Source organism: Onychomys torridus, chromosome 9, assembly GCF_903995425.1.
Source record: "Onychomys torridus chromosome 9, mOncTor1.1, whole genome shotgun sequence".
NCBI lineage: Eukaryota > Metazoa > Chordata > Mammalia > Rodentia > Cricetidae > Onychomys > Onychomys torridus.
This window is the reverse complement of record NC_050451.1, coordinates 37,020,403-37,043,124: the sequence shown is the minus strand read 5'-3', so window position 1 is coordinate 37,043,124 and position 22,722 is coordinate 37,020,403. Positions and strand designations below refer to the sequence as shown.

The 22,722-nt window shown below is 43.2% G+C and overlaps 1 protein-coding gene and 1 long non-coding RNA gene across 3 annotated transcripts; one reads left to right on the top strand and one right to left on the bottom strand.

Annotated features, from left to right (window-relative positions):
* Nucleotides 1–3,417: 3,417 nt before the first annotated feature.
* On the bottom strand, nt 3,418–9,360 carry LOC118591435. Its single transcript, XR_004945928.1, has 3 exons — nt 8,773–9,360; nt 6,179–6,371; nt 3,418–3,479 (listed from the first exon to the last, which is right to left on the bottom strand). It is a non-coding gene; the product is annotated as an uncharacterized LOC118591435 (long non-coding RNA).
* Cnih1 (cornichon family AMPA receptor auxiliary protein 1) lies at nt 8,897–21,169 on the top strand. Of its 2 annotated transcripts, XM_036199747.1 has the most exons (6): nt 8,897–9,112; nt 12,942–13,010; nt 13,245–13,292; nt 16,881–16,993; nt 18,425–18,568; nt 20,304–21,169. In XM_036199747.1, the coding sequence occupies exons 1-6, from the start codon at nt 9,032–9,034 to the stop codon at nt 20,329–20,331; spliced, it is 483 nt and encodes a 160-aa protein (XP_036055640.1). In that variant the 5' UTR covers nt 8,897–9,031; the 3' UTR covers nt 20,332–21,169. The 2 variants fall into 2 exon arrangements, with proteins under 2 accessions (XP_036055640.1, XP_036055641.1); XM_036199748.1 differs by lacking the exon at nt 13,245–13,292 and having other exon boundaries at nt 8,900–9,112.
* Nucleotides 21,170–22,722: the final 1,553 nt, after the last annotated feature.

The window sequence follows — 22,722 nt, the reverse complement described above, 5'->3', positions numbered from 1 at the left end:
TTCCTGCCCCCACCATCAGATCACTTGTACCTTTCTATTCCTTTCTCTGTTGCACCCTCAGTCCCCACCCTAGCAACTGTCCCTTTTTGTTTTCCTGGCTTTTGAAGTTACTTTAGGATATGAACTCAGTGTAGGATTTTATCTAAACTCATTGACTATACTCTTAAATGGGAAATGTGTTTTATACAAGTCATAACTTAATAAAGTTGACTTTAAGAATGAACAGATATACAGAGCAGTGTGGAAGAATCTCAAGCAAAAAAGAAACTCAAACATTATGTTGAGCCAAGAAACACAAAGAATACATAAATGATTTCATTCAGTAAAATTCAAGGACATAAAACATCTGTGTTCTGGGATGAAAAGCAGAATATTTGTTACCTGGTGTGGGACACAAGGGAACTTTGTGGAATGATGGTAAGGTCCTTTGTCTCCTAGAGGAGGGGTGTAGATATAGATGGAAACACAGTGCATCTCATTGTGTGTCTCATTGTCTTCAAACTTGACGTTTTTGTAACATTATTTAAAGACACATAAAAATAAGAGGGATGTACTGGCTAGTTTCCTGTCAACTTGACACAAGCTAGAGTCATCAGAGGAGGGAGCCTCAATTGAGAAAATGCTTCCATAGCCGGCTGTAGGCAAGCCTGTAGGGTGATTTCTTCACTAGTGGTTGACTGGGAAAGGGCTCAGCCTATTGTGGGTGGGTGGGTGGCACCTCTGGGCTCATGGTCCTGGGTTCTGTAAAAAACAAACAAACAAACAAACAAACAAACAAACAAACAAACAAACCTGACTGAGAAAACCAGTAAGCAGCACTAAGCAGCACTCCTCATGGCTTCTGCATCAACTACCTCCAGGTTCCTGTCCTGACTTCCTCCAATGATGGGCTATGATGTGGAAGTGTAAGCCAAATAAACTCTTTCCTCCCCAACCTGCCTTTGGGTCATGGTGTTTCATTGCAGCAATAGAAACCCTGACTAAGACAAGGAATAAATAGATACAGTTTTGCACATATGAGATTGTTGGCTGAGTCATGTTTGTAAGTTTGTGAACTTACTGCTTTCATAATGGTTTTGTAATAGGTACTCCTCGAGCAAAGGCCAAGGTGTATGACCCGGCTATCTGATATTGAGAAACCACATCCTGCAGGTAGTTCAATGCTTTCTCATTGAACATAGCCTTGGCCTTCTGTTTTAGTGAGGTTTATTGCACTGGCTGGTTTGTGTGTCTACTTGGCACAAGCTAGAGTCATCAGAGAGAAAGGAGCCTCAGCTGAGGAAATGCCTCCATGAGATCCAGCTGTAGACATTTTTCTCAATTAATGATCAATTGGGGAGGGCCCAGCCCACTGTGGGTGGTGCCAGCTCTGGGCTGGTGGTCCTGGGTTTTATAAGAAAGAAGTCTGAAGCCAGCCAGTGGTGGTGCACGCCTTTAATCTCAGCACTCGGGAGGCAGAGGCAGGCGGATCTCTGAGTTTGAGGCCAGCCTGGTCTCCCAAAGTGAGTTCTAGGAAAGGTGCCAAAGCTACACAGAGAAACACTGTCTCGAACCCCTCCACCAAAAAAGAGAGAGAGAGAAAGAGAGGGAGAAAGAGAGGGAGAAAGAGAGAGGAAGGAGAGAGAGAGGAGGGAGGGAGAGAGGAGGGAGAGAGGAGGGAGAGAGGAGGGAGAGAGGAGAGAGAGAAGGGAGAGAGAGGAGGGAGGGAGAGAGAAAGAGAGAGAAAGAGAGAGAGAGAAAGAAAAGGCTGAGCAAGCCAGCAAGCCACACCCTTCCATGGTCTCTGCATCAGCTCCTGCCTCCAGGATCCTGCTCTGTTTGAAGTTCCTGTCCTTGAGTTCCTTCAGAGATCAACAGCAATATGGAAGTGTAAGCCAAATAAACCCTTTCCTCCTCAACTTTTTTTTTTGGGGGGGGGGTTCGAGACAGGGTTTCTCTGTGTAGCTTTGCGCCTTTCCCGGAACTCACTTGGTAGCCCAGGCTGGCCTCGAACTCACAGAGATCCACCTGGCTCTACCTCCTGAGTGCTGGGAAAGAACCATTTTTTTTTTTTTTTTTTTGAGCTGAGGATCGAACCCAGGGCCTTGAGCTTGATAGGCAAGCGCTCTACCACTGAGCTAAATCCCCAACCCCCTCAACTTGCTTTTTGCCATGGTGTTTTGTTGTAGTAATAGAAACCCTGCTAAGACATATATCATGAACAAAAATGTATTGGGTTTCTATTGTTGTGATAAAACCAAAAGCAACCTGGGAATAAAAGGTTTATTCAGTTTACATAGTTTAATCACAGTCCATCATTGAGGGAAGTCTGGACAGGAACTCAAGCAGGACAGGAACCTGGAGGCAGGAACTGAAGTAGAGACCATGGAGGAACACCGTTCACTGGTTTACTTCAACTCCCTTGCTCAGTTTGCCTTTTTAATACACCCTGGGACTGACCATGTGTTCAGGTGTGGCCTTTCACATCAATCATCAATCAAGAAAGTGCCTACCCCCTCCCCCCCCCCAGGATTGCCTACAGGCCAGTGTGATGTGAATATGTTCTATATATTCTCAACTGAGGTTTCTCTTCCCAGGTAACTCTAGCTTGTGTCAAGTTGACAGTAAATAAAATAAAATTTAAAAAATAGCATGGACAACCAGTTGTGAGCCCTTGCTCAGTGGCTGAGTCCATGGGCATCTTGGCAGGCAGCGCAGCAGCAGGCAATGGCACCAGAGCAGTTGCTGCATGCTTACATCCCTATCAGCAAGTGGGAGGCAGAGGGAGCCGCCTGGGAGTGGCTTGACTTTTGAAACCTCAAAGCCCACCCCAAGTGACACACCTCCTCCAAGAAGGCCACACCTCCTAATCCCTTCTAAACAGTTCTACCAATGGAAGACCAAGCATTCCACATATATAACATCCTCCTTCAAACCACCACAGAGTGCAAAGGAAAGTCATTCATCACTCTCAAGGAATGAAAGCTACCTTTTCCCAAGACTTTGGGCTGGGAAAGGTTCCTCCTCTGAGCAATAGTAAAAGGGCCATAAACCCTTGAACACACTCTGAGGTCTGCCAATGAGAAAGAAGTGGGCATATTTGTCATACTTAAGATGCTGTGACAATGTGTGACAAACAACCGAGTTCGGCAACTTTAAGGAGAGGAGACTTATCAGGGCTCCTAATTTCAGAAGTTATAGTCTACATTTTGCTGTGCTAGTGTCATTGTTTCTAGAAAGAACATCATCTAGAAAGAACAGAGCAGGGATGTGGACTAGAGTTGTTCATCTCTGGCAGCAGAGAGGAACAGGCGAGGGGCATGGTTATATTTCCAAGAGACATCCTGTCTTAGCCATTGTTCTTTTATCATGATGGGATATCATGAACAAGGCAGCTTGAAAAAGAAACCATTTATTTGGGGGCTTACTTACAGTTTCAGAGGGTTAGTCGGTTATCATCATGGCTTGGAGTGGAGTGTGGCGGCAGGCTCACATCTGATCTGCAAGCAGGCAAAGAGAGACTGGGTGTGGCATGGGATTTTGAAACTTCAAAACCCACCCTCAGTGACACACCTCCTTCAACAAGGCCACACCTTCTAATCCTTCCCAAACAGTTTCATTCTAGGGACCAATCATTCAAATATATGAGTCTATGGGAGCCATTCTCATTCACACCACTATATACCACTTGTGATTTCCTCATCCAATTAAGTACCACTTCCTGCTTACTACTACCTCCCAACAACGTCATCTCACTATGAATCCATCAAGGAATCCATTGATATATCATTTACCCAAAGTCCTACTGTAGGTGGAAGTTTTCATTCACAAGTTCCCAAATAACCAACACAGAGGTTTAAGATAAACTATAAATGCTCTGCCAATAGCCCAGGATTATTACTAACTAGCTCTTACATTTTAAATTAACCCACATTCCTTATTTATACTCTGCAATGTGATGGTACCTTTATTAGCATGGTGCATTCATCTCCTCTCCTCCCTCTGCAGTGACATATATTCATACAGTGTAAAGGAATATTTCACAGCAGATAGATATCACCTGTCAAGATTCAGGAGGTTGTCCTTGTTCAAACCTGATCCATATTAACCTGGAACAAATCCACAGCCTCTTGTTTCCCATGGAAACAAAAGCAAAACCTCTTCCCCAAAGCATTTTTTACTTCCATTTGACAAATGCATTTTTTTGTTTAACTTCTTTTTTTAAAAGTTAAGATAGCCCTAAAGTATCTAAGTTAGCTCAATTTTGCAGTCCTGTTCACAAGCCCATGTCTCCTAGAAGCTGTCTTTTGCTCTTCAGCATTCAAAGAATTCAAAACCAGCACAATAACATACAGGATCCAGACTGCTGTGTATTTCCTATGTCTGTGTGGCTTATTCTTTTTTATAATTTTACATCTCTATTTAAAGACTTTATTATTTTTAAGCTATTTTTTTGTCTGTGACTGTCCATGCCCTTTTTCTTTCTTTCTTATGCATACACACATTGTAAAACACACTGGATCCTGTTTAGAGGGTTTTTGTTTTTTGTCATCTGGACCTCTTTTACTGGGTATCATTTTTGGACTTGTGAGCAAACTTTAAACTACTAAGTGACACCTGAATCCTCCTCATGGTTCTCAGCTGGCTTGGGCCACTTCTCAGGTCGTGTAAGCCAAGCCTAAAGCTCATAGCCTGGTTGGAGGTAGGTGAGCAAGAACTGCATTCAACCTTCCTAGAGCTCTAGAATGCTGATGCTTGCACTGCAGCAGACATTTTTATTTAGGTGTTTTGTTTCTATTTAGTGTGAAAAGTATTGTGCTGTCGGCAGAGCTTCTTAAAGAAGCCATGTCCCCCCCCCCCCCCGCCCCAGCTTCCTCAGGCTCTAGATGGATATTCAGGCCTCACATTGGTACACAAAAATGTAATTATTGTTGTTTTCTTACTCTTTTGGCTCCTTTGGGGGGCGCACCATCCAGCTCCCAAATAAATCACACATGGAGACTTAGTCTTTCTTACGAATGCTCGACCTTAGCTTGGCTTATTTCTAGCCAACTTTTCTTAACTTAAATTATCCCATCTACCCTTTGCCTCTTGGCCTTTTCCTTTTCTTACTTCTGTAATCTTACTTTCAGTCTTACTCCATGTCTGGCTGTGTGGCTGGGTGGCTGGCCCCTAGTATCATCCTCTCCTACTTTTCCCATTCTTTCTCTCCTTCTCCCAAATTTCTCCTTTTATTTGTTCTCTCTGTCCAGCAGCCCTGCCTATTCTTTCTCCTGCCTTGCTATTGGCCATCTAGCTCTTCATTAGACCAATCAGGTGTTTTAGACAGGCATAGTAACACAGTTTCACAGAATTAAACAAATGCAACATAAAAGAATGCAACTCATCTTTGCACCATTAAAACAAATGTTCCATAGCATAAACAAACATAATACATCTTAAAATAAAATTTCACAACACCTCACCTCTGAACATTGCTAGGTCAGGAATCAAACCTTTAACACATAAATCTTTTCAGGGGACACTTAATGTCTAAACCATGATATTAGATTAAGGGCAACCCAGAATTTCTGTTACCCTTCTTGGCTTCCCCAATTTCATAGCTGTTCCCTCCAAGATTTATGTCTTGGTCACAGGTGTAGATTCCTGTGTTACCCACAGCCACTTGTAATTTCCAGAGACGATTACTATTTCTCCAAATACACAAACCTCTTGTGGCAGATTGGGAACTGTTGTCCTACATTATTCTTTGTGCTTGGTGAATCCTTACTCAACGAACAGTTCTCTATCCTCCTGTGGTGGTTTGAAAGAAAATGACCCCAATAAGCCCATAGGGAGTGGTACTATTAGGAGGTGTGGCCTTGGAGTAGGTGTGGCTTTGTTGGAGGTGGTGCATGACTAGGGAGTGGGCTTTGAGGTCTCAGAAACTCAGGCCAGTTCACCACCTGCTGCCTGCTGATCCAGATGTAGACCTCTCAGCTCCTTCTCCAGCACCAAATCTGCCTGCACATTGCTATGCTTTCTGTCATGATGATAATGGACCAAACCTCTGAAACTATAAGCCAGCTCCAATTAAATGTTTTCCTCTCTAAGAGTTATCGTGGTCATGACATCTCTTCACAGCAATGGAAAACCCAACTGAGACACCTCCCAAAACACTATGTAACTTGAGATAGCTTGCCCACCCCCATTGCTCTACCTTTATGAGAGTCCTGGAGTTGAATGAAGGTAGATTTCAGATCAGTTCAAGACTTGCTCTTTTCTGTTACCACCCAATCCTGTCTCTCTTGGCAGTGGCCGAGGGACTTCAGAGCTTCCTGAGCCAAAGAAGGATTGTCTCCTTGGTGTGGACCGGACTTGGTGCTGACCAGAAGGCCAAGATGGTCTCCCAGCTGGAAGAACAATGGGCGAAGTGCATCCTGTTGTCAGTTGGAAGCACCCACCGTGGACAGGTGATAAGAGGAACACAAACAAAAGAAAAACCAAGTTGGCCTGCTAAAAGACTCCCTAGATTTTGGCAAGATGGTGCTGGTTCCTGCTGAGATCTTATACAGCCCATGGCCTAGTGCCTCCCATTCATCCTGTAACACCAGCATTACCCAGTCTGGGGTGCAGACGTTTCTCAGGCATGCATCTGAACTGCTCCCAGTCTTTTTCTGAGACTAGATGCTTTGTAGGATTTACCTTCTAGGTCATCAATGCCTGACTGGCAGTGTCTCGTTATATGAGTTGGAGGGCCTGATCAGTAGGAGATTTGGAGGCAAACTAATAGGAAGAAAATTTGAGCCAGGGAGGAAGAGAGACCGGAGAGACATGGAAAGAGAATGTATAGATCAGTAAGCATTCAGCTCCACCTCTGTATACACTAGAAGCAGGAGCTTGATGTGTACTGTAAACACTCCTGTGTTTTAAGAGTTAATGTAAATCCCAGGTAATACTAAGGGCTGTTTGGATGCAGGGCACAGATTGTTCACTGTAATGGCCCTCCAAAACGTCAGGTAGACTGATTAGTTCCCTTACCTTGTATGGTTGGTTGATTTAATTAGCTCTTTGCCCTCATTAAAGTGGGTGTTTTCTCCAGCAGTTATTTTACTGTTTATCCAATAGAATTATTTTTTTTTGTGTGTGTGTGATGGTAGATGTATCCTGTATGCATAGTAACAGCCATATGAGTCACATGAAGACACTGAGTGCCAGCGATACCACTAGTTTGTATGGGTGTTTTGCCTCCATGTACTATGTGTGTGCAGTGCCTGTGGAGGCCAGAAGAGGGCATCAGATCCCTCAGAACTGAAGTGCGCCTCTGTCTATCTGAAAAGTACAATTTTCACATGCCATACAGACCTTCACTGTCCAGTACCTTAGCTACACGTAGCTATTTGAAGTTCAGCTGAGGGCTGGTGAATTGGCTCACTGGGTAAAGGCATTTGGCAAAGCCTGACCACCTGAGTTTCGTCCCTGGGAGCCACATGGTAGAACTGATTCCTGTAATTTGTTCACTGACCTATGCCTTGTTGTTGCATGGTCTCCAGGAATGGCTCTGATTGGGGTGTTGAGTGGATGAATAAAAGGTAGACACACACGTAAGAACAGCTGGGCAGGAGGACTGGGCTCTTTCTTGGATGGAGGAAGCTCAACATCCTTGAAGCTTAGTGTGTTTACTAAGTAGTGAACAGGGAGAAGCGGTTAGTGCATATAGCTGAACAAGGAAGGAGGCAGGTTTAGTAAATCTCAGTAGGAGCACATCCACACACAGACCACAGAAAGATTTTGCCATTTCCCGGAGCCTGGGAGTGTAAGGGGATTTGCCATTTTCCTGTGGATCTGAGGCTTTGGGGTCCATATCAATAGCACACCTTCACCCAGGGCATCCTCCACTCACCACAGACCAGGGAGTGTGCGCTCACACAATAAATAAATAAATTTAACTTTAAAATAAATTTTAATTGATTAAAGTGATGCAAAAGTTCAATGCCTCATCCCTCTTAGCCACTTTGTATCCACAAGTAGCCAGTGGCTGTTGAATTGCATGGATTCCAGTAGAACAAATGTCTACCACTGCAGAAAGTCTCTGAGACAGACTGAATATACCTTCTAAACCATTCTATACAATTTGCTAGTGTAAGCAAATTTCAATGCAAATATAGCATGTCTTTCTTGCTTAAAAGCCTGGAATAATGCTCACTTCCATCAGCAGCAGCTGGTAAGTAGGTGGCGAATCGCTTTTGTGGGTTGCAGCCACCATTAAAAGTGAAACAGGTGCTGTTCTGTAGAAATTTTATTTTGGTTTTGTTCTCCATCACTGGCTTTCTAATTTGTGGTCTTTATGATGTCACAGGGTTGCAATGAGAAAAAATCTTTGAAATCCTATGATAGGCAAAACAGTTGAAACACAACAAAACAAAACAAACCACAAGCTCCCCGGAGGAGGTCTGGGTGTAAACCTGAGCTCCTGACTGAACACAGTTTGCTGTCTATGAACTGACCTCTCAGTGCTATTTCACGTATGTTCCACTAACAGATCCATTGCTAGTTGCACCCAAGACAGAAGCTTTTCTTTCCTTTTCCCATCTCGGCCTTTGCTCATTCGACCTATTTCCCCCGTATTACTAGCGCTCCCTTCTCTGTGCCTGGATTTATCATCGTATGAACCTCAGATAAGCTCCGAGGAGGGATTTCTTTGACCTTTCATAGCACGCACGGGTACCTGTTTACAGGTTATAACACTATTATGGAGTCGCTCGTTTCTGGCAGGAGGTTAAATCCTTTCGATACAGGCACGTTTATGTTTACCTCTCAAGCAGAAGAACAGTCTGTGGAACAAACTGGGCATTCATTCAACGACCAGATCAACTGTGCTGACAACAGACGTGCTACGCAGACTCCGGCCATCAGGGGGCGCGCACGCGGGAGACCCTGTGCGCAGGCGCGCCGGGAGGTGGCCGCGGTGGCGGTGGAGGCTGAGGCCCGGGGAAGTGAATGGTTTTACCCAGAGGGCCGTGCGCCGCCTTTCTCCGCTGGCCCCGGCGCGCCCGGCAGCTCCTCCCCGGCCATGGCGTTCACTTTCGCGGCCTTCTGCTATATGCTGGCGCTGCTGCTCACCGCCGCGCTCATCTTCTTCGCCATCTGGCACGTGAGTAGCCGGGGCAGGGGGAAGGAGGGCGAGCGACGGCGCAGCATCTTGCACTCCGGGCCCGCGGCTGAGCGGGGCCCCGGCGGCCGGCGCGCGCCAGGACGTGGCCGGGCTGCAGGGGCCGTGGACGCGGGGCTGCGCGCTCCCGGGCCGGGGGTCGGGAGGGCCGGGCGTGCGGGATCCCGGTGTCTGCGCCGCTGCGTGCGGGCCCAGGCCGCGCTCCGCTATCCGCGAGCAGGGCTGGGCGGACGGGCGTGTGTGTGTGTGTCTGTGCGCCGGGCTGACTGCGTCCTCCATCGGGGAGGATGCCCAGTGCGCACCGAACGGCCGCTCTTTGGCGTGAAGTTTTCCGAATTTTTATCCTCGAATTACAGTTTGCCTTTTAAGGCTTCCTCGGAGCACGGCCAAAATCAGACAGAAGCTACTTTAGCTGCCTTTCCAACTCTGCTTTGATGGGCGATTTTCTAGTAGAACGCCGTGGTTCGGATACTGGTTCCTGGTGAACTTTGACGCAGCCTGGATTGATTACTAAGTTGGCCGCGTCTCCCGAGTTTTCCCCTTAAGTCATACTTGGATCACGGGAGCTTTTCAGGAGACACCCTTCCACCGTCTGTGGTCAGGGCTGCTTGATTTAATAGGGGGTGGTTTAATTTTATTTTGATAAATCTTCTGCAACCTTCACCTCCTCATATCGTTGTAGGGTGGATGTACGTTCATACCGTGCTCGGCCCTGGTGACAGTTCTCTTTGAGATAGAAAATCATGAGTTTCTCTACCGCTTAGTACTGAGAGCTCTCTGGAGATCAGCAATCCTCAAAAGTTGATCTCATTTGTTTCTACCCCTTGCAATACCTTCTGGAATAATGGTATAGTTTGAATGAAGGAGCGAGTTGAGCCTCGTGTAAATTTTAAGTCAGGTTTCATCACCATCGTGTGCATGACTAAATGGCCAGCAGTAACATGTTGCAGAAGTCTCAGAAGTCGAGTGAGACCGCAGGTCCCTTTCCTTTTGCTAAGCCTGTTTAGAGCCTGTTTGCTTGTGGAGTGGGGAATGCTGGTGTAGGCTGTTTACCGAGGCAGAAATAACTACTACTTCAAAACTCTTCTTAAAGGAGCCAAAAACTGTTGGAACATCTTCTGCCCTTTGGTGGAAGAACAGTAGGATAACTTACCAATGTGAGCTGACCCCACCGTGGCTTCCGATGAAGCTAAGTCTGGCTCCTTCCCATCTGTAGATGTGGCTTTAAGTCATTTGCTTTTGTAAAAAAAAAAAAAAAAAAAAAAAAAAAAAAAATGTCCTCAAGGATGGAAGAAGAGAGTTGTGCTGGGCACTTTGCCCACATTTTCCACATTCTATGCTTTAGTTTAAGAAACGCCTGAACTGCACTTTTAAAAAAATGGGTAATTTCTTTAGAAAGGAAGGTGCCTAGGTGAAGTGGATAATTTTAAGTACAGACTTAAGAAAAACATTTGTGACACAATCAGTGGAGAGCTAGCTTTTAGGCTCAAGGATTCCTTAGTGCAGATAATTACTGTACTTTTTTGGAAATAATTTCAAGTTTATGTTTAGTGAACGTTACTCTATTAGAGTCCCATTTAGCAATTTACCAAAAGATCCCTAGAAAACAACTGAAAAAAACTGATTAAAAAAAAAAAAAAGGATTGGTTTGACAGTAGCTCAGTTGGCAAAGTTCTTGCCTAATATGCACCGAACCCTACACATCTCAGTTCTGTATAAATCCCACATAAACGGGGCAGAGTGCTGTACACCTGTGATCCCAACGCTGGGAGGTGGTGGCAGGATGACCAGAAGTCCCCAATTCCTTCTTGGCTGTATTTGATTCTGAATTACATGAAGTCCTGCCTCCAAAAATGGTTTATGTTAATTTGCTATTCACTTGAGTCTTGCTAAATGCAAATAATCGTATTATTGCGGTTGCGGTTCTTGTCTTGAACTTCTGTTACTAAAGTAGATTGGGAATGTATCCCCAGATAGTGTGATGTAGCTGACTGTTAATATTCATAACTGATCAAGCTTATTTCCTTCTAACTGCACATTTATACTTTTAACATTTATTGTGTTAGAAATCATTGACAAAGGAAATCCCTTTTGTTGAGTACTCTACATTTAAAAATTTTAATCTAGTAGGGTTTTTGTTTCCTACTTTTTATGGCTCCCTTCCATTAAGTAATATGTTGCACCACATTAATATTTTAGACCCTGGGCCATAGTAATGTACACAGTGAAAACTTTGCTGCCCTGAATATTACATTTTTTTTTATCTTTCATTTTTGAACTTGAGATAATTTTATTTGTGTAATCCTAGGACTTTAGAAGGGTGGGCTTGAAAGTTACATGGAAACTGGAGTTTTATTGTGGCTTGGTATTGTTTTCTGCCTCTCTTCTCCTCCACTGTGTGTGAGTTGAAAACTTCTGTAAGGTTCATTTTCAGGCCAGTGAAAAGGGGACATGTAAATTCTCTTGCTGACTCCACACCTGGCTTGGGGCCCCATTTCTGCTGTTGATCAAATCTCCAGGGTTTCCTGCAGGTTCCCAGCTAGCCCCCGACACTGGAGTTCTGGAGGCCCATGTAGCCTCTGCTTGAGCAGGAGTTCTCTACCCAACAGCCATCTATTTTCTTTTCTTTCTTTCTTTCTTTCTTTCTTTCTATTTTTTTTTAAAGATGTCATCTATTTTCTTAATTTTAGTTTTTTAAGTAATTATTTTTTCACATTTTAAAATTAAAATGTAATTATACCATTTCCCGCCATTTCTTTTCCTTCCTCCAGCTCCTCCCATGCCCCTCCTCCTCTCAAACTTCTGGCTTCCTTGGATATTACATTTTAATATTTCAGTTATTTTCTCCTCCTGTTCCTGTTTAGTTAGGGTTTTGATTACAGAAGGTTAGGGTGTTTTATATGCATCTAGAGATTAAGAGAAACCTGTGCTCTTTTGAAACTAAGACCTCTAACTGAAAAGTGAGCACAGTGGAAGCTAGAAATAGGTAACCATTGGTCATGGATGATAGCCAGTGGTCCCATACACATCTAAAGACCAGAGAGGCAGCTAGGACCTGTGGTACCAACAGAACAGCTCTGTCTGATACCCGAGTTAATGCCACAAAGTGGTGTGTATCCCCAGCTTTGATTCTTTATGTAAGGATATTAAGACACTTAGGTTTAAAGCTGTCTTCTTTTAGAAGCGTGGGCAAAAATAGCCTTAGCAATGTGTGTGATTGGGAATAAGTGGAATCATTTGAGTCTGTCCTGGAGTCCCAGAGCACCGTGCCGAGGGAGAGGGTTGCACAGATAATTAAAAATGGTCGTTCTCCCCGAGGCCCGCACGTCCACTGGGGCAGACACACCTGCATGCAAATAGAGGATTCCAGAGTGAGAGATGCTGTACTGGCAGGGTTACAAAAGGAGAGATGCTGACAGGGATACAGGGATACAGGGATACTTATCCTCAGATAAGTCAGGGCACAGCCATAGAAGGAGGGGAATGGGAAGAGGGTTTTCAGGCTGAGGAAGACTTTGCATAAGGAGCGGTATAGGTAGGAAAGGCTCATCGTATAGAGAAAACAACCTGAACTTCCGGAAGCCTGGAGGAGACTGAAATTGAAGGTCACAGTGGGCTCAGGTCATTGTCGTCATAGTGACATGTTTTCAGGTCTTTAATTCTTGTGCTTTTTAGTACATTCAGTTTTGTGTAAATTGGTGCTGAAATGTTAAAACTTCTGTTTTATTCATTGATGTTCTGATGGTTGGGGCAGGCTTGTTGCTACTTTATATTAAAGTGAATGGTCCTAACTGTTCTAATTTTATTTTAGATCATAGCATTTGATGAGCTGAAGACTGATTACAAGAATCCTATAGACCAGTGTAATACTCTGAATCCTGTAAGTTATGACGTAGCCTTTATCTTTAGACTTTAACAACGTACTTGCTTTTAACTTGCTGTAACTGGAAATTGGCCAGTATTCTTGGTAGCATGCTATCTTTGAATGTCTCTGAAGTAGGCAGAATAAAAGTGTTCTTTAGTCACACTCAACTGTTGTTATTAATCTGCTGGTGAACTTGTCAGCTGCCATACTAACATTCTTCCAATCTGCTTTTTACATTGTCGGCCAAAGACAGTTGAAAAGGTCAAAAAGATAAAAAGAGTCAAAATTGCACTAAAGGTGTGTACTGCTTTTTATAAAAGTTGAATGTTTTGATGCCTCATCATCTCGTGGGGAGGGTTAGGGCATCTGTATCTGTATTGTTCTGCTCAGTGTGCTTGTTCATACGCTGTCGAGGGTTATGATTTCATGAAACTCCATATTTTATGCAAATGTTTGCTTGCTGGCCCAGTCAAGTAGGGAAAGCTGTTAAATGCGTATGCATTTTTACGTTATAGCCATAGGCACATCTATATTAAATTACTTAGTGCAGTGTTTGGAAGGTGGCCAATGTAAAATGACGTTAGTTGTGGGGAAGTTATTCTCAGGCTGTGACTTGGACACATGGACTCTAGTGTGGGCTTAGCTGCTGGATCTAGTTTCATCTCTGGTCCTGTGTCTGGTAGAACAAATGGGTTCATGCAGTGGTTGTTTCAGCTCTGTGCTTGGATCACAGATTCTTGTTTGTGGCCCCAAGATACCAGAATTTTGTAGCTGGCAGTTTGTGTACAGATGTCTGTGTGGTTATTCCTAGTCTGTTGTATTGGCCTCAGATTTCTAAAGCAGTCTCCTGGTCCATAGATTTATTCATAATGTGGCTCCGAGGTTTGGGTTGAGTGTGGATACATACAGGGCATCTGAAGGAAGATTCTTCTCTAGACTGTAGGTTGGATTTGGCCTCTTGGTCAGAAACTAACGAGTTGCTTGTGTTAAGGCCACAGACAAACAGTAGAAAAACAGTAGAAAGCAGGGCTACCCTCAAAGCTCCTTCAGGACAGTGAGGAGACCAGTGCAGTCGCGTGCCCAGGCTCTTACCTGGAAAAGCCAGTTTGCTACTAATTCTTGTTTTCCAGGTAAATGTGAGTGGTGTAGGTGTGTGGTTTGTCCGTAGAGAACCTTTACAGTAAGGCTCAGGGTAGGTACAATCCCAAGTTTTAATTCACTGGCTCCTTTGCTTGTAGGAAGTAAAAGTGAGAGGATGCCTTTTTTGGTTGGAAAGTAACAGGTATGCACTTAGAACATCTTTGCCTTGGTCGTTAAAACCAGCTCTCAGGAAGCTGGAATCTCTTTGGTTGGTTAGTATTTTCTGTTCTTCAGCAGTTTATTATTTCAGAAACTCATGATGAGGGTACTAGCTAGAACCACTTCCTGGCGTCAGGCTCTGCCCAGAAGCATTTCCCCTGGAGTTTTCCTTGAGGTAGGTGAGTAGTTACCCTCAGGGGTAGGACAGTTGGTTGAGTTGCTTTATGAGGTCTGGGTGCTCTGACCAAGGCTAAGGTCAGAGGTTAAGGCAGAGACCACACTTACAAGCTAGACAGCCTGATTTTTGAAGCTCAAACTGTGTTTTCTTAATTTATTGTAGCTTTAAGAGGGACAGATTTCATCATAGAATATAGTGTGTGATTTCTGGCTTTTCTCAATGGAAAGATATTCATACTGAGAAAAGACACGTGCTTGGATATCTAGCTCCAGGAGGGTCAAGGCCATTGTCCTAGCCCTACGCTGTGTTTTGGATAGGGTGCCGAGAATTGGCTGAACAGCAGTGCATCTGACAGTTTTCCCTATTGAAATTTGTTTTGACAGTTCTGCCAAAGTATGGGGGAAGACAAGTATTATTTAAAAAAATGTAAACTTAACAAGAGCATATATGTTTCAGGCCTATTCATTTCAGCCATGTTTGCATGAAGTATTGTTTTCTGGATACTAGTCTTAATATGAGCTTTGGGTGGAACATAGGATGAGTTTAGTGGTAATGGAATGATTGGAAAGCTCTGATTTTTGTGAGAAGTATATAATAAACGTTTCTGGACATTTTTGAGGTGCGGTCTGCTTCTTACTGGACCGGGTAGACACTGCAAGTCAAGTGTAGTACTAGCAGTCCTCTGAGGATGCCTAAGAGTGACGGGCCGTTTGATGCCAGCCCCCTCTGCTCGCCTCAGTCTTGGTGTAGCGGACAGTGATTGACTTGGTTAGGTCTCAGTGGCTTCAGGCTGAAGTAGGCTTGTCAGAGTTTAAAGCGGCATCCTGTCTTTTAAACTGGTGTTGGGAAAGCAGTTCCTGTGGCATTGGTAGTGCATGCTTTTCTCTGTCTGTTCTGGGTGTGGTTAGGGAGTTTCCAAGATGTCCTCTGGACATTAGCTTGTTTATAGTAATTTGACCTTAAATCAAGATATATATAATGTATATAATATTTGCATATGCATGCATATGTGGAGCTTATATTAGTTACTTATCATATTGCTTAAATACACAGAAAGTATCTGATTAGTGACTTAGATTAGTTGGCTCTACTAGGATTTTATTTAAAATAATGTTCATTAAAAATCTGATGCTGGGTCTGGGTATCTAGCTCAGTGGAGTAGTGTTGCTCAGTATGTATGGCCCTGGATTTGAGTTCCAGCACTAGGGAAACTTAGTTCACCATCTGGCTTTGAGCTGGAAAAAGTCATGTGGGAGTGTTAAAGATGGGCTTGAGTATACAGGATTTTATTACAGCCATGGCTTACACAGGAAGGCCTGACTCGAACACTGTGTTAACCTGCTGTAAAACTAGTTGATAACTTAGGCTTTGCAGCTGTGACTTAGGGGTTTGGGTTAGGATTGGCCTTATATAGTTTTGATATTTTATTTAATAATTCATTAGATTAGATTGAACCATTTAGGGTATAAAAGGATTTAAAACATATCACTAAGTCTTGGTCATTTTATAAGTTCACCTTGTTTGAATTAATTTCCTCATTACTGCTTATGAAAAGTCTTATTTTCTTTTTTGAGGTCTGAGGTTCTACTGGCCTTCTGCCATGTACATTTTGTTGATAAGTAGGCACAAGGGAACAAAAAGTCTAACGGGAACTCTGGAACCTGGCAATTTCTTTCATGGTTAAGAATCGCGTCTTTTCCCTCCTACATTGCAGAAAGTGTGTCTCCTGCATTGTGTGCCTCAGTGTTCTCCCCAGCTGTGCTGAGATGTTGGCTGGTTGGCTTTCCATTTAACAACTTGTGGGAAAGTGATGTGACTTGCTAAATATTGTACCTGTAACATTCTTGGTTTTGTTAAAGGCTTAAAAACACTAACATAAACTTACAAATGGGAATTTGTTTTATGGATTTTTTTTTAAATCATGTTGCATGTGCTCAGATTATTTTATTTTTTTGTATTTTTATTGCTGAATGATGGAAATAAAAGCATTCTACTTGATTCACCAGTAATCGAACAATCTGGGTGGTAATTGCAATTTAACTTGCTGCTTTAAGAATTTGAGTTTTAAATTTCTTACCTTACTGTTGAAGTGAAAGCTTCGTAACCTTTGACCAGTTTGCTTATAATCGTACTTTTGGTAAAAAGTCAAATATGGAGATAGTACTCAGTAGCATCTTTGATTTCCAATTCTAAGAAAACAGTGGTTTTTTAAGTGGAAACTTGGTTGCCATTGCTTTCCAGATAAGCAGCTACAAGTCAAATATGGAGATAGTACTCAGTAGCATCTTTGATTTCCAATTCTAAGAAAACAGTGGTTTTTTAAGTGGAAACTTGGTTGTCATTGCTTTCCAGATAAGCAGCTACAAGGCCCGCCCTGTGCTAACTAACGGCTTCTGGTTTTCTTTCAGCTTGTTCTTCCAGAGTACCTCATCCATGCTTTCTTCTGTGTCATGTTTCTTTGTGCAGCAGAGTGGCTCACACTGGGTCTCAATATGCCCCTTTTGGCATATCATATTTGGAGGTAATACTTAAATACACTTCAAATGTTTCTGTAATTAAAGTTGAAATCTGCTGTGGTTCATCAGTCATCTTTGATACTGTATGTCTGCACGACTGTTGGGTTAGCTAGTGTGGACTCAGCTCAGGACAGGTCATCTTTGTTACTGTATGTCTGCACGACTGTTGGGTTAGCTAGTGTGGACTCAGCTCAGGACAGGTCATCTTTGTTACTGTATGTCTACATGACTGTTGGGTTAGCTAGTGTGGACTCAGCTCAGGACAGGTCATCTTTGATACTGTATGTCTACATGACTATTTGGTTAGCTAATGTGGACTCAGCTCAGGACACTGTCCTCACAGTACTTGCTTCCCTAGTCCTCAGAGGAGCTTCGACACAGCACACACAAGTCTGACGTGGACAATAAGTGAATTGTCATGCACATATGTACACGTGAACTCACAAAGATGAAGATACAGCACTTCTGGCCCTCAGAAGATTTTCTGAGAGAATCAAGTTGTCTCCCCGAGACCTTCAACCTTTATCAGTTGAGATTAGTTTTGCCCATTTTAAACGTCATATGAACCAGAATGTACAATATTTGTCTTTTTTATACTATAATTTCTCATTTCTTATAATTTTTAAAACACGAAAAGCAGATTGCATAAGCTTATATAGTTAATGCCTGGCCTGAATAGTGGTTTTTTTTACCCCTCACTCCCTGTAAGTTGAAAGCTTTGTTTTAAATGGGCGTCAGAATCTCATCTCTCTCACTTTTAGTAAGTATGTGTAGACATGTTTTGGTGGAAAGTGCTGTTATGTCTTTAACTGAATGAAAATTTTCAGAAAAACTATTGGTGGTTAGAAGCAGAAAGAGAAGGGGTGCAGAGCAGAAAGAGAAGGGGTGCAGAGCAAGTATGGACAGTGTAACAAGGAGACTCTGGGAAAAGGGCCCTGCTCCTTCTGGGAGTGTAAAATTGTGTTGAGATAAAACGTTAAAAGGAACACTGTGGGCCTAAAGAGGTGATTCAAAGACCTGGGTTCAGTTCCCATCACTACATGGTGGCTCATAACTGTTGTAATTCTAGTTCCAGAGGATCTGACACCCTTCTCTGGCCTCTGTGGGCACTGCACACACATACACATGGTACACATACATATATGCAGGCAAATCACTCCTACTCATAAAATAAAAATAAGTCTTAGAAGAAGAATGCAAACACTTAGCTTTCTGATTTACAATTACTCCTGTTTTTCTTGGGTTTCTGAAATCTAAGAGTCCAGATGTAGCTGTCCATTCTTGTTATTTAGGGTCTGTAGTTTTAAGATTTACATGGTAAAAGTAAGGAATGGGACCTGCAAGCAGAGGTGTGCCCTGTGTCTGGAGCGCCACTCCGTGTAGCCAGTGCTGGAAAAGAAAACCCTCCTCACCTGTAATGACTGTGCTTATTTCAGGTATATGAGTAGACCAGTGATGAGCGGCCCTGGACTCTACGACCCGACGACCATCATGAACGCAGACATTCTGGCCTACTGTCAGAAGGAAGGATGGTGCAAACTAGCTTTTTACCTTCTAGCCTTTTTTTACTACCTATACGGGTAAGTTTGAAACCACATAGAGTTCCTAACTGTAACTCCATCTATAACTCCAGTTTCAGGGGATTCATCGCCTTCACCTGGTCCCTGAGGGTACTGCACACATGTGGTGCACAGGCAGACATGCAGGCCAAACACCCAAATACATAAAATAACGGAAACATTACAAATGAGCTGCTTCAGGTGGGATAATGCAGCCTCTGTTAATTTACATTTATTATCTGCTACGCTTCGTTTACATTTGTTTCTGTCACGTATGAGTTTCCATAATGGAAAAGGGCAAACGAAGTGTTAGGTTATGTTGAGAGGTTGTCATGTATGCACCTGGAGACGTTGCCTGGAGGAAGTCCAGTGAGTAGGTTCTGTCTCTGGTTGTGACCCTCTCTTTCCTGCTGCGCCATCTCCAGCTATGACTAGGTTCTGAATGGTGAGACTCCATCTGTTTTCCAATTTCTTGCTGATTTTCACTGTAATTTTTTTGCTTGTTTTGTTTTGAGATAAGAATTTGTTTTGAAATAAGATAAGATCTCTGTGTAGCCCTGGCTGTCCCGTAACTCGCTCTGAGACCAGGCTGGTCTCAAACTTGGAGATCTGCCTGTCTCTGTCTCCCAAGGGCTGGAATTAAAGGTGTGTGCCGCCACACCCAGTGTTTTTAGATTTTTTTAGATGCTGTCTGGATACTGCTGGAATGTAGTGGGCATTTAAAATATCCTTGATGAAAGAGAAAACATGAGTCTGGAGAGATGGCTCAGAAGTTAGGAGCACTCCCTGTTCTTCCAGAGGTCTTGAGTTCAATTCCCAGCAACCACCTGTAATGAGATCTGGTGTCCTCGTCTGGCATGTAGGCAGAACACTGTATACATACTAAATAAATACATTTACAAAAAGAAAGAAAGAGAAAAACATGAGTAAAGAGTTGCACAGTTGTAGGAATATTCATGTTTTGTTTTAAAATTATCCATGTGTTCTCAGCTCCTAGCTTTGTTTGGGTATGATAAGAATGTGCATTCTGCACCATCCCCAGTGCCTTTTTCCTTCCTTCCTTCCTTCCTTCCTTCCTTCCTTCCTTCCTTCCTTCCTTCCTTCCTTCCTTCCCCCCTCTTCTTCCCTCCCTCCCTCCCTTCTTTTCTTTCTTTTTCTTTTTTTAATGCTTTTATTTCCTAAGATTTACATGCACTGTTTTCCTCTGTTCCCCTGGCTCCTCCCAGTGCCTTTCTGTTGTCACTGTTGATGTAGAGTTGCCCTTGGCACTTTGTGAGCCTAAATCACACATTTACTGCTCCCCGCCTGGTTGTATACCTTTTTGCTGTCCCCATTTCTGTTGCTTAGAGCTGTTGTAGGCTGTAATGAAATGGGACCAGTAACAGCACCAGCTTCCTGAGAGTGCTTGGAGGGCTGAGTGAGGTCATGCCTGTGGAGGAGTAACAGCTGCAGCCCTGAGCCAGCTCTCCAGAGATGCTGCTCCAGACGGTGCTGTTTGGACTGCTGCTCTCCGCTCTGGTCTTCATTGAGTGTTCAGTCCCACTGTTCTGCTTGCAAAAATTGGAAAAGAAATAGGGGACAGTAGGCAAAAGTCCATAAATGCAACTTAAAAACACACTCTGAACTTGGCAGTGGTCTCTTCCGTGGTGTATGCTACCATGTATGAGCAGGCTATATAAAGCAGGCTCGGCTCTGTTGTGCTCTTGGGTTTTGTTATTAGGAGTGTTTGAATTAACAGCTTCTCTCTTCCTTTCAGCATGATCTATGTTTTGGTGAGCTCATAGAACAACACAGAAGAATCGGTCCAGTTAAGTGCATGCAAAACGCCACTAATGAAGGGATTCTATCAGCAAGGTCCTGTTTCCAAGAGTAGCCTATGGAATCTGATAAGTTACTTTAAAAAAAAAAATGACTCCTTATTTTTTAAATGTTTCCACATTTTTTGCTTGTGGAAAGACTGTTTTCATATGTTATACTTGGATAAAGACTTTAAATGGAATTACGTATAAATTAATATAAAATGATTACCTCTGGTGTTGACAGGTTGAACTTGCACTCTTAAGGAACAGCCATAACCCTCCGAGTTATTGCATTAATTACTGACTGCCCTGAGTCCATTGGGAGCTTTGTTTAGAGGGCTTGATGGGCTCAAGTATAAATTAGCTGTAGATACGAGGTGCTTCTGGTGAACTGAAATGTGTATCTGACTTGTGGGAAACATGGTAGGTTTCCTTAGTTATCACTGTAGATGATTATGTATGGACAGGACAGTAAGAAGAGTGGGGTTTCTTTCCCTGTCGACTTGACTATTATCCCTGTACATTGCATGAGAGAGGAGTCCCTCATTTCCACCAGAGTAACACACTTGCTTTGATTCTTGAGCATAAGTGATAGAAACATATGCTGATTACCTGTAAAGAATGCATTTAAAGCTATTTTAAATGTGTTTTTATTTGTAAGACATTATTTACTAAGAAATTGGTTATATTGTGCTTACTGTTCTAATCCAGTGGTCAAGGTATTAAGAATTTGCAAGTACTTTAGATTTTCAAAAATGAATGAGAGAACTGTGTAACTACCCTGCTGTTCCTTCAGTGCAACACAATAAAACTCTGAAATGAAGATGCTTTTCGGTGCCTTGTTTTAAAGATTACAAACAGCTATTTCTCATCCTCATCCAACCCATCATAATAAAAGACATAATGTGTCATTTTAAAAAGTAAGTCATTAGATTGTGTGTTTTCTTATAATACTTCTGGATGTAAAGACTGAATAGTTGTGAACGGACAGCCATCACCGTTACTGTTTAGGAAGAGTCTTACCTGCTGCAGGCACACACAGCACCATCGTTCTCTCACTGATTCTCAAGTTAGTAGGGGGTGTGAAGTCTTGAATGTCTGGCTTTCCAGAAGCATTCTTAGAATGGGGGTGAAGGAAATTGGAAGTACCGCAAGTAGTTTAGAAGTTTCTTTAGCAGTTGATAAAAGACAGATAATTTGTAGAGATTCCCTAATAATCAGGGCAGTGTGTGGACGTGTGCTGCTGTTTGCTCCAAGGTGTTCTTGTACTGTTCTGTTCTTTAGTGCAATAACTCTTCCCAAGCCTGGGGAGAGACGCTGCCAGGTGGGGCTTAGGTGATAGGGTAGAGATGTGGGAGAAGGGCATGAAGAACCAGTATGGGGAGGGCCAGGCCGTTTACAAAGAAAGCCTTATAGACTAACCATTCTGCAGGGCACCTGCTGGGACTCCCTCCTTTCCAGTTTGTGCGGGAGATTATTGAGTACTCCTGGACACTGAGGACTCATGCTTAGAGTATGGTACGATCAGTCATTTTGTCTCTAAACTTTGTAATTTCTAAAAATGCTCTGCATTTTCCTTTCTTGTTCACAAGGACTATTGGCCATGAGAGGCCTGGCCAAGGTTAAAATTCAGACAGACACTGCTTTCTGACATTTAAGAAACTTCCTCTTCTTTCAGATCCTCTTTAGGACTAGTTGAGATTTTATTGGTTTTCTTCCAAAATCAGAGACAGTTTGCAGCTGATTTGTAAAGAGAGCAGTGAGGTTCACTGTGTCACTCATTGACTTTAGTGTCCAGACGTGGTTGTGATCAGAAGGCTCAGTGCTTGGGTACAGACTCACTTGCCTTTCCAGTGTTTCCCGTTTTAGTTGATTCTCACAAGGAGAAAGCAGAAGACAGATCCCACCGGCTATTTTGTTCTGATTTGTTCTGAAGGTTAATCTGTTGGGAACGGTGCTGGCCTTGCCTCTGTCATCCTGGGCTCAGGCGAGGCAGTTAGTGTGATTCGTAATGTTTTGCAGTCGATGTCAAATGTTCACATTGTGCTTTCTTGTGAGGCATTTCATCTCTAACCTGCCGAAGCCATTTCCCCTAGATGGGCCTGTTTTACTGCATCTCGTAGAACCCTTAGTCACATCTGCGGCAGCAGCTGTTTGTCGCTGTAGATTACTTCGAGTTAGAACTTACACATGGTGTTGAACAGTGAGTGCTGCAGCATGCCACCAGACCCCTGGAGGTTGGTTTTTGAAGGGAGAGTGATAGGAAACGACCTGATAAGCCACTTTGAATGTGTATCTGAGTACTAGTAACCAAAGTTTCACTTACGAGACAACTGTCAGGCCTTTCCTTTAGGTTTCTGTGTTAAGTAACAATCT